General features: G+C 32.8%; 1 protein-coding gene across 1 annotated transcript; it reads right to left on the bottom strand.

The window, feature by feature from the left end:
- Positions 1 to 96: 96 nt before the first annotated feature.
- Positions 97 to 11,617, bottom strand: LOC134262641 (protocadherin Fat 4-like). Its single transcript, XM_062745015.1, has 16 exons — positions 11,300 to 11,617; positions 8,605 to 8,679; positions 8,331 to 8,498; positions 7,889 to 7,961; positions 7,367 to 7,545; positions 6,663 to 6,836; positions 6,288 to 6,409; positions 5,900 to 6,068; positions 5,530 to 5,688; positions 4,617 to 4,754; positions 4,294 to 4,416; positions 3,990 to 4,172; positions 2,500 to 2,696; positions 1,514 to 2,259; positions 1,061 to 1,242; positions 97 to 637 (listed from the first exon to the last, which is right to left on the bottom strand). The coding sequence occupies exons 1-16, from the start codon at positions 11,367 to 11,369 to the stop codon at positions 318 to 320; spliced, it is 3,078 nt and encodes a 1,025-aa protein (XP_062600999.1). The 5' UTR covers positions 11,370 to 11,617; the 3' UTR covers positions 97 to 317.
- Between the last annotated feature and the right edge of the window lie 1,011 nt (positions 11,618 to 12,628).

Raw genomic sequence — 12,628 nt, 5'->3', positions numbered from 1 at the left:
TATCACTATAACCGACACTAAATATTAAGTGGATTACTTGATGATATTTGAAATTATCCAAATCTATTATTCTGTGATATATATTTAATGAAAATAAATTTTAATGTCATTTAGAGAGGAGTGATAGTGGTTTGAGTATTACAATATATTTGATTTGGAGTTTGTATCATAAAGAATGCCTTTTAAAACATAGAATGATATTTTTACTGGAATACTTCTTTCCTAATTCAGCTTTTATACCCTTAATAATATCTAGCATTAGGAAAGATGAAAAATACAGTCTTTCTCTGATTCCACTCAGTGTTCAAAGATTTTTTTTAATTGTGTGTCATATCTGTCCAAAATTCATATGTCTTTTTTGGTTTCTGTGTTTTCTCTTCTTCAATTTCCACAAAGTGACGATCTTCACTTAAACCTTCTCTGTGATGGGTATGGTACCCCCTGTATGTACTGTGGTCATCACTAGAGTTAGTCCAGCCTCTATTTGAATTGTGCACCTCTGCAGTTACCGTCCCTTGTCTAGAGAAGTAAGGTGGGGGCGGACTGAACTGTTTAGCAGGAGCTGGGGCCTTTGATTCGAAGTCTCTGTTTGGTTTTGGATGTGGTGACATTCTAATTATCGGGGACGTGACATCAACTGAAAGAATTGATATAAGATAAATTATATATGAATGAAAATATCGGCGTTCTAATTTTAAAATCTAGTGTATTTTTTGAATAATGATTGCTGTGATTTTTGCATTTATACACAGTTTAACACAGTAATTCAGAACATTTTTAATATGAGGACCTTTCAAAATTATTTGTATAAAAAGTATGTAGATTAAAGTCTAATCGATTTGAATATCACATTAAATGAAGATCCATGACACAGTTGACCTTAAGTATTTCCTTGCATGTGCGAATTACCAGCTAGATATAACGTTTAAAGCTTTTTTTGTGAGAATAGGTACAATATTAAGTAGCTGTCAATTTAATTAGATGATAAATGATCTACAATATAAATATACCATTTGACAAACTGTTTTTAAAGATAAATAATCCATGATAAGTGACGTACTTCTCTCCTCGACAGGGGAGCGTACTCTTGGAGGCGGTACTTCCGGTTTTGGAGCGGGTTTTTCTTTCACAGGTTTGGGCTTTGGAGGAGGTTCCTTTGGCTTCGGTCTCTCTGCCGGTAATTCTCTCGGCTTAGGCAATACCACCTGAACAGGTTTAGGTCGCCATACTTTCTTTCTCTTACTACAATAATTACAAATAATAAGCTAAAAATCGTATCAAAAAGTAGGCCAACAGCTATCCACCGAATTTTTTGACAGCATTTTTTCTCTCTTTTTTTTTATTTGCGAAAGTGCTACACGCCAGAAGTGCTGATATACCTGGAATTTTCAATTAAAGTAATATTTTATAACTTATTAATATATGATACATTTATATTATGTACTTTTATAAATAATGAAGTTTGATAAAATATTAAGTTTGCATTTCTGTATTTGCTTGGGCAAGATCTTACCAGCAATCACACCTCGGCTTTCTGCATTTACAATCCACAGTGCATAAATAGCAAGAGAAGCCTATGAAAGTAATGAAGAAAAAGCCTCCGACCATAGATGGAACAAACCACGCCATATCGGTGGATTTCTCCAAGAAGGAATACGGACGGTCTGTGGAATACGGAGAATCCGTGGTGAAATATCTAGGAATAGTTACTACAACCGGAACTGACGTGGAGCGACCCGCCAGATCACTTACAGCTAGTGTAAGTGTAATTGTCGCCGCAGTATTATAAAGGCCACTTAGGTCTTTGATATATATGCTTCCATTTTGTAGTACATCGAAACGGGTGTTAGGAGATAGAGAATAGGAGTATCTGCCGTGATTGTGTGAAGAGAGATCTTGATCAACAGCTTGTATTGTTTGCACAATTTTCCCAACAATTTCATACGATTGAACCGTAACAGCGTAACTGGAATAAGGAAATGTAGGAGGAAAATCGTTATTATGACGAATGTGCAGAGTTAAGTCACAAGTATCGGTCAGTCCCGCAGTATCTGTGACCGTTACAGTACAGTTAACCTCTTCCGGTGAGGTGCCATCATCAAGAGTATAATCCCCCTTAAAGCTGATAGCGCCAGAGCCCGATGCAATTGAAAACCGATAAGTATCGGTTCCACAATCCAAAGAATATGTTTTTGTATCACCACTACCACTGTCTGGATCAAAAACGTTATACCTCGGAGTAGGAAAGGCACTGCCATCCTTTGAAATGAAATTCAGAAATATCAGAAACGTATTTTACTGGAATTCCCCAAACAATTCTTGTGTTTTTTTTATTGTTTATCATTTTTTTTACATTAAAAAAATAAAATGTTTTTGTAAACATAATGTTAAACAAACATTTCCTATTTACATGTATAATAAATACTTCGAGAAAATATAGGCAAATTACAGTAGCATCATCTAAAAACACTACAACTAATGGTGGAACACATGACCTACCGTTCCCTCTGTTCTGGAGGTGGAGTAGTGAGTCTGAGAGAACACGGGAGCCTCGTTTACATTCTGAATCTGAATTGACAGGTGCTCGGTGTCGTACCATTTACCGTCTGTCACCGTGATGTACATCAGGAAGGAGGGCGGGTTAGGGAGAATGTCGTAGTCTATGTTATTACTGCTGGAGGTATACACTATACCAGCTGAAAGGCCAAATATACTATTCAGAGGCACTCTTACTTCAACGAAACGATTCAAAGGCACTCTTAATCCGGAGAAACTAATGATAGGCACCCTGACTTTAAAAAAAACTATACAAAGACACCCTTACTTCAATCAAAGAAACTTTTCAGAGGAACAATTTAGAGAAAACTATTACGAGGCACCCTTACTTCAAAGAAACTTTTCAGAGACACCCTTACATCAGACAAACAAAGAACTATAATTTATTGGGACTTAAACGTCAGAGAAACTATTAAGAGGCACCCTTACTTCAAACCAATCTAGAGGCACTTTTACTCCAAAGAAACTATTTAAAGGCACCTCAACTTAAAAATAAAATCCATAGACACCCTTACGTCAAAGAAACTATGCAGATGCACTAATACTTGTTTTAAAAGCAATCTATATCACTCTTTAATAATTATGGGATCAATTTTATTTCTTCTTTCATAGCAATAAATCGTGAGAATTCTGTATTTTTAGTGCTTTTTTAAATTGTAAACGAAATTGACTTTTAAGAGTCTGGAAATAGAACTAAGTCGAGCACATACAATACAAATACAGATCTGTAAACATATAAAAAAAAATCGGCCCACTAGAAATTCTAGATTTGGGATCAGGACCGTAAGAGAAGTACGCATCTCTTGCTGACTGGCCACAGCCATCGTGAGTCAGGAGTATTGAAATATGGACCATTTCGATTCAAATGTTTCAACTTTCAAAATTAAAACTAGCCATAAATGCATAGATATGAGATTACTGAAGTCTTATGTTAATCAATGATACATTTTCAATGGCACAGTTAAAAAACAAAACACAATGTAAGATGCAAACCCGTAACTGAGTAAAAAATATGCTTATTTTAGGATTTTTTTTTTCATATATCATGGGGGAGGGGTATGCTTTTACCTCCTTAAAAATATTCTACTCAGAATACTTTGAATAGAACAATCATACTCAAATGTATTTCTTTTTGGGACTGTTTTCCTTCCAAAAACAATTCAATTAGGAAAGAGTTTTCACTCTTGGAAGTGTAGTTTAAGGAATGGAACAAAAACTCTATGGTAGATTTTCAGTCTTGAAAATAAGTTTTTTTTTCTCCTTTTAAAAAAGAGAAAAGAATCATTTTTCAGGTTGCTTACAGTAAATATTTAAATGCCATTCATATTTGTTGGGAGTTTATTGTGTGTGCAGTTTGCCAAATACGATGTATGTATATTTTCCTCAATCCTTGCACAAGTTAATGTTTATTTTTTATGAAAGATTTCACTTACTTGAACTGTCTACTCTGAAATACTTGTCAGCCCAGTCCTTATTGAAGGACGCTCTAAACACCTTCGGATCTGACGAATCTGTGTCCGTCGCAGAAGCTTGGAAAACCGAAGTTCCCAGGGCCGAGTTCTCCAACACATTAATGGATGTAGGAAGGTTTGTTAAAACAGGGTCATCATTTATATCTGCTCAATGATTAAAAAATATTGGGTGCTTTGAGATTGTGCAATAGTCTATCAGAAAAAATAGTATTTCCTTTTGAATAATCTCATGAAAACATTAGATTTTAAGTCTTGTTCTACTCACTGGATATCGTTACATCAATAGTTCTTGGTCCAACGGTATTTCGCCCGTCTGAGACTGTGACGTCAACATTATAGCCTGCTCTGGAGTGTCGAAGCAGACGATCAGTTAAAACTACTTTCCCAGCTAAAATTGAAATAATTCTTTATGCATAAGAAGTTTGTATTAATATTTATATTTCAAATTCATTTCTCATTAGCTAATTTCTTAAAGTAAAGTTTTGCTTATTCCACTTGTTTTAAATTATAAAAACATACATGCCAGTGCATGCATTTTCTTCAAATGAGAGATGAAATACATTTGTTTTTAATATGAAATTTTCTTACAGTTCAGGATATCAAATGGGCATCCAGTGGGCGTACATGAGATAGAATACGTCACTTGTGGGCTGTCAGCGTCCGTTGTACTCACAGTGAATATGACGTCACTCGTTTTAGCCGTAAGTGCATTAAGTGAAACAATCCCTAAAAATGATCAAAAAGTAAACTATTTAAAGATGGACCATGCATTCTATACATTTATATTTATTCAGTTCACCTCAATGGTGAAATTAAAATAATTTTTTGAGGGGCTACCAAAATTTTCAGAGTGTTGTTTTCATGGTTTGAAAATAAGTCACTGTTAGTTTGACATAGGTGGAATTAAAATCATTCAGTTTGTGTCATTGTTGGAGTTAAAATTATTCACGACTCGTGTTTCATGTAAAATTATTTCGTTTTAGTTGAGAAAGTGGTTTAAAATATAATTTCAACTACAGTATTGTCACTGGTAGTAATAAAATGAATGTTTTCAAGGGTGCACTAAAGTGTTGTCGATGGTAAATGTAAGCTAAAAGAGTTGTAGTGTTTTTCCTATCTAGTTGACGTTAGAAACATTTGGTACTGTCATTCTTATACTTTAAATTCAACAGTTGATTTTTGCAATTGGTTTTCTGGGAAAAAAAATGAGCTTATTGTCAAATATTAATAGTTAAACTCTCACGCAATTTTCTTTTTCAATGATCCAAATTTAAAACTTGGATCGATGATGAACTTATACAAAAAATTATTGTTGTCAATGATCAGAGTTAATCTAAAAACAAAGTCGTCAATGGTGATGTTCAATTAACTCACAATTAGTGTTGTCTAGTTAGAACTACCTAAACAAAAATCGGCCAAAGTAAGCTGGTAAGTGTTGTCAATGTTGGAATTAAAACTACTCACAGTTTATGTAATCAATGTTGGCGTTAAAACTACTCACAGTTTGTGTTGTCAATGGTAGGGTTGTTGTTTTTGTTGACGTTCACGGTGTATGTCCCGCTTGCTGTTGCCAATCCGTCCTCGCACTCAATACTTAGACTGTAGCTAGAACGTGTGTTGTAGTTCAACTGGGGCCAGTCAATCAAGTACACGCCGTACGCTGGAAAAAGCGAAGTAACTCTAGCATATTATTCACTATATCAGAAATCCTATTTATTTATATTTTCCCTTTTTTTTTAATTTGTTCACAGCTCTTTAATCAATAACAAAAATTGCACTTTTATCGATTTAATAATGAATAGTGTTTTACATTTACACTTTTTAATTAAGCCTCATTCATTAGTATTTTGAGATAACTTTCTTAATATTACTTGGATTTGCCGTGTTGACTTGTTTTACGATGAATGGTACACTGGACGTGACCAGGGTACAAGTGTACCCATCGTTCAGCTCTGTGACGGTCAAATCTAGCAACTTCCGTTCGGAGGTTTCCTCCTCGTCCACTGATCCCGTGTTCGGCAGATTATCGATCGTCAATGCCTGATAAGGCAAATGAATAAATAAATAAATGAAACGAATATTGGACAATTTTACAAACGATCTCACAATGCGGAACTCAAAAAATTATTTTTTTTGTGCACAAAACGTTCTATTGTCTTTTTTCTACTATGCAATTATTTAACATCAATGAAAAAAAAGAACAATAAATAAATTTTTCCCCATTCTTTTATGGGTTATTTTCGTGATATTGACACGCACCGTGTTAGGTACTGTCAGAGTAACGGTTCCTGTTTGTGTCAGACGGCAATCGTCGTAGACTTTGACCTCCATGACGTAAGCAGCCTGGTCTGGAATGTCTGCTTGTGTTGTCACGATTTGTTCTGAAACAATGAAAGCGTTCACATATAAAGTGAAGAAACATTTATCAATCTAAATTCGTGGAAAAAAGACAATTTTTCTTCAATTTTTTAAACTCGCGATTTGAAGCTGCATATGTAAGTAATACAGTTTTATATCCACATTAAAATATAAAGCTCGTGTTACATGGAAATAAATGTACATGTATGTAATACACATTTTTATATCCACTTTTAAATGTACATGTAATTGTTAAAAGCAATTTAATTCATTTACTGTTAGTAACATCGAGAGTAAAGAAGGAGTTGTCCGTGGAGACCAGCTCCATGGTCAGTGTGTCCTGGGGGTCAGCGTCTGTCACTGTAAACACGTACACCGCTGCACCAGAAGTAGTGGATTCCGGAACAGTCACAGTAGTAGAGGTTCCGAAAGAAAACTGCGGAGTGTTTCCTGTATTAGAGTTAAAGACTTTCATTAGCAATAGCAATTGTAAATTAAGTTGTCGGTGCTGAGTTTATTTTATAAGTTTATTCATATTATTTACGTATACATGGATGTTGATTTTAGATTCAGACTCCATTACAATTGGTACTTTTTAAGCAATCGTTTGTTAAACCATAACAACAGTCCCGCTTGCTGTTACACATGGCGTAATGGTTAAAGTTATCATTCAATGAAAAAGTATTCCTAAATTAGTCGTTTCATGTTGCTAAAATAAATAGCACATTTTTCTTATTGTGAAGAGGAAGATTTTCCAAAGGGTAGGCTCATTTGGAGCTGCCTGAGAGAAACTAATGTTAAACGTTTTTGAAATCAGTCATTTAAATTAAATTGTCCCCCGAAATATGGCTGAAATATTGCTAACTCGGCGAAAAACAATACACAATCAATCAATTCAAACATTTAACTTATACGGTGGTTCCTTGTCATGGTTTGGGATTTACATTATTTCAGATTAGAATACTTAGTAATAGTAATACCTTTTTTGACGATGGCTCTGATGGCATACTGGCGGTTACTTCCGGTCGACTCGGGGTTAACATTGCTCCAGTCCACGATGTCTCCTGTATTCTTGTCCCCCAAGCTGGTCTTACGTCTGTTTAGAATCGGGTAAGTGCTTAATGCGTTGTATGAGACCATTTCTGTTGCGCTGGTGTACCTAGAGTATAATCAAATATATTGAAACATTTTATTTTTCCAATACATATAATAAGAAAACAAAAAAAGATGATGGTAAAATGTTGCCCCAAAAACTGGTGGCAACAAAAAATTCGTTTATATAAAATATAAATGTACATGGATCCTAAATGGAAAGTTAACCGAGCTGCTTAGTCTAATCAACTTTTATAAAACTAAAATAAAATTACAACTAACGGAATTCTTTACTCACAAGTATTAATTTAACCAGATTAAAATAATATTTTCCTTGATAGACATTGTTTAACCATATATTTGCTTCATTTCTGGCACTACTGATATACAGTGTTTCAGATTTTGCCTACCATCCTATATAATCCCCTGGTTTAACACTGATGCTATCAGCTGGTGGTACTGTATATAGATATTCTTGAATGGCTGTAAAATAAAGCAAAACATTCTTTATGCACCGTTTTGGTTTTTATAATAAAGCAGTGACTCAAAGCATTTGTATCGTTGTATGTCAAATCACGACATTTGTAAAAGACAACGTCCATTTCTTTAAATTGTGTTTTAAACTTTTTGGAACATTGCAAAAAGCTTTGTTTCTGGGGAAATTGCCTATTTCGAAATTTGACAAAACGTTGAATAAAACTTAAAATGTCGATCAATGAGCATTTCCTCCATTTTTAAGAATTGAAAAATCAAACCTGATACTAATATGTTTTTGCATTGCTTTGTTGAACATATATATAACGAAAAACTATATAACGTGCACATACATATAACTTCCGGTGTCTTACTTACATCCGGGACTTATCCTATTTTTGCCGACTAGTGTGTACTGGTTGGCGGAAGTTTTCCTCCAGATCTGACAGTCAAGGTTCCCGGTTCTTTTGGCGTAAAACTCCCATTGGTAGACAATCCCACAACAGCCCACCTGGTAATCCGGGTCCTCCACCAGATACCCGACATCTTAAAATAAACCAGAGGGTTGTAAGTCTTTAAGTAGTTTAAGTAGTTTAATGAAAGTCGAGACTTATTCCATATATGAGGTTATGTATACGTAAATATATCTTACTTGATCCCGATCCTACAGAGTTCTTAAAAGAATTGGGATCCGATTCACCAACTGTCGTACCAGAAGTTCCGCATGCTGAAATAAAACAATGAATTCATATACCCGGTATTAAATCTTGATATCACTTTTTTAAGAGGAAAGTAACTTGATCATCAAACTTTTTTAAAGGTACAAAATACCCATATAGAGAGAGTTTTAAAAATCATTCCACATCAATTTATTCTTCTGGAAAAAAGTATCTGTTATCCTAATTATAATAAGACACAGTAATATTAGATTTTTAAATGTTCATACTGATTTTCTTACCAAAAAAAGATACATAATGTGACTTACATTTTAGGTTGTTCAAATTCTAATACCTTGCCTTTTTTATATATGCTGATTTAAAAACTTCTGGTATGAAACAATATTTAAAAATCTCAAGCAGTATGGTTAGGAGGAAAGGCAGGATCAAATTGTAAAACTCTATGTGATGACTTAAAAATTAATTTTGGTGCTGATACCTTTAAGGTATTAGAAATCATTTTTAAAAAACTTTAATTCGAATTCACAAGATTTTACCAAAATCAACAGCTTAAAAACGTACGATTTTTCAACTTTCAACAATATTCCCCAGAAAATTAAAGCATCCAGGCTTTTCGATATCATTGAACACAGCTTTTTCTTAAAAATATTCCTAAATTATATCACCTTTTCATTGTCATTTGCCAAAATTACTTTGTTAAAAGGCATTCTGATTGTACACACAAGTGTTAAGTCTATCAAAAAGATGTTTGGGTTTCTGATTGACAAAATCTATGCCATTTTTGGAGAAGGTCTTCCAACAATCTTTTGTTTTCCCATTAAATAAACTTTTCAAGTTAAAATAGCAGACTTAAAAACTTCATGTGAAGCAGAATTTTTTCCTCGTATGCGTGAAAAAGAAAAAACATGCTGTACTGAGGCCTTCAACTCTTTAGATATATCGACGTTTATGTCAATATAATGGAAATTTCTTTCTTATCTGTTATGATATATCATTTCAACTTTCTGAGATAAAATGTATATTAAAATTGTCTGACACATCTGTTATTTTTTTACTTGAAAAAGACATTGATGGTAAAATAATATCAGCATATAAAATCATTGACTTCATATATTTTGTTTAAAATAACCCTTAAAAACATTTAATAAAAAAAATACTATCTACTAAAGAAATAAATCTCTACAGCGAGATAAATTATTGACAAACAAGTTGAACAAACATTTTATTCAGAGTCATCATTTCGTAAGTTCTATGGTCGATACAATGACCTTGTCAGCAAATAAAATTAATCATTGAGTCAAATGCTGACTGACTTTTTTCATACTAAGTGTTAGTCCATTGTTTATACACCGATTTGTCGATGGATTTTTCCGTTATTTCCCGATCATGACAAGGAGCACACAGCGGGTGTGACCGGTCGGCAGGGGATGCTCACTCCTCCATGGCACCTGATCCTAACTCCGATATTTTGGAGGTCCGTATTTGCTCTGCTTCTATTTTGTATTGTTGTATGCCTTTTTGGACTTTTGATTTGGAATACTGTTCGTTTTCTCCAAATGTTACATTTAAAGTATTACAGGAAAATGAAAAAAAAAATATTGCGAAAGCAATTTTCATTGAAAAGCTAAAATGTTAAGTAAAGGTGCAATGATTTGATTTGTCATACATAAGAAAATTCTAATTATCATTTAGATGTAATTATGAACAGCTGGTAATTTAGAATATTTGAGTAAAATTCAAATGAATTTAATATTACAACTCAAAAAATTATGTTTTTACCTAAATACAGTAAATATTATTCATAAGAACCACGTGGGAAGATCAACAAATACCTATATGCAGATAAGCTGGAAATGTCGAAAAGAAACATAACGACTTCGGTAACACTCTTGCTGTGTGGCAAAAAACAAAACCTTACGCTGTATTTTTCTCAGTATGTAAAAAGTATTTTGTATAATCAAATGAAATTCTTAGGCAAAAATAAAATAAAAAGGGATACATGTATTAAAGGTTTTGTTCATAAAATGTGAGCATAAAAGAGTGTATGGCAGTTGTTACAATAATCTTAGATAGACCCTCGGAGATTAATGTTACACTGAATGCTCGAGAGAATTAAAAAAAAAATTATTCTTATCATTAAATCATGAATTACATTTCATGTTTGTTAAGTTATATGATTTTATATGGATTGAATATTTTTGCAGAACGATGTCATGTTGTAAATTTTAAATTTACCGGCGGCCGTTAAATTCAAAATTTACAACACGACAAGGAGATGAAAAAGCTAGGTGAAGTTTATAAAATCGCATGTAAACTAAGTCCTAAGTCCTAAAAAAATATTTGAAAAATAACAATATGAAAACAAAACATAAAAAAATCCCTGAACCCCTGGATATTCCGAGATGAAATCAAGTATCAGAAGAGTAAGGATCTCCTGTCTATATATTATCAAGGACTCAACTTAAAAATTATTGAAATCGTTCGTAAGGAATTTTACTTTGTTAATGTTTACAATTGTGAAAAATACAATAAAAATAAAAACTAACTAATATACAAAGTTGTTTGCAATTGTATCGTTTGGCATATCATTAATGAACTGATTTTTAGGGGGGGGGGGTTCTGTGCCAATATATTCGCCATTTAAAAAATCAAACCAACACCAAAACTTACTTGCTGAAATTGTTGATCTTATGAGTGACAACAATATAATAAGAATAATGCATCCAGTCGTATCATCCATAGAACACAGCTGTCCTTAAAATATTCCTAAGTTATATCAGGAATTATCTCTGCCATTATAAGTTTCTTCTTTTGTGATAGTGTTTAGTCTCAAGTCATTTTCACAAAGTGTAGACAAAATCATGCTTCGTTTCGGTTAAGTGAAGACGATCATTATCTTTTGTTTTCTAATTAAATAAACTTTTCAATTTAAAATACACCTGTCAAAAACTTCACAGAGTGTTTAATTTTTTCCTTTGGAACTCAGATAGCGATACCGGGTTTCTTTTTCCCAGGTTTATATGCTTGAATTTCCTTTTCTCTATCTGTTATATATTTTGTATTATCTCAACTTTCTGACAATAAAATGTATATAAAAATTGTCTGAGTGACTGTAATTTATTTATACATGTGATAGTTCATCCAAAAAAATAATATCAACATAGTAAAACTCATTGCCTTATATATTTTGTTTAAAATAACCCTTGATAACATTTAAAAAAAAAAATACTAGTACTAAAGAAATAAATGCGAAGTCTTTTTGCAACAAAAAAGTAACAAACATTTCATTATTTCCCCTACAGATATAATTATTTTCTCCTCATCCAAGACAATTCAAATTTTATAAACACAGAAGAAAGTTTCTTTTATTCTGAATTCCAAATTTTATATGTTGATCTGAGAAATACTTTCTTAAATGTCCTTATTAATACATTGTAAGTACTCTTTTCATTGAATAGGCAAAATAAATACAGTCTATTTACATTAACTATACATGTATATACCGGTACTTCTTTAGAATGGATTCTTTATCCATCATCAATTTTAAACTGGAAGTCTTTGAAAATACTTCCAAGAAAGAATATGACTTACCCAAAGGTAATAATAGACAAATCTGAAAATCTTATGAAACTCTTATACTCTTAATTTTTATTTTAAAAATTAAAGAAACCTTTCATTGTATCAATGGAATTCATTTTTAAAAATGTAAAATAGGACATGTAAACTGTTCTTAGCTTGGGTATTTGCCTTTTTAATAAACGCTTTATTTCACTTGCTTATATTTTGTAAAACCATACTTGACCAATCAGACATAATCACGATAAACACATCTCCGATTTAGGTCCGTTTGATTTTTGCACGATTCAAACAGATTATCAAGGATTACTTTTTATTCCTGCACGCTTAAATAAAAATTAAATATTAAAAGACATGCATTACACTACACGCCATCTAGGATTAACTATTGGTAAATGTCGTTCTAACTGTTAGGAAGGGTCT

Source organism: Saccostrea cucullata, unplaced genomic scaffold (assembly GCF_032062105.1).
Source record: "Saccostrea cucullata isolate Sc308-1 unplaced genomic scaffold, CSIRO_AGI_Scuc_v1 ctg625, whole genome shotgun sequence".
In the NCBI taxonomy this organism is placed as follows: domain Eukaryota; kingdom Metazoa; phylum Mollusca; class Bivalvia; order Ostreida; family Ostreidae; genus Saccostrea; species Saccostrea cuccullata.
Note: the sequence above shows the minus strand (reverse complement) of the source record. Positions and strands in the feature narration are given on the sequence as shown.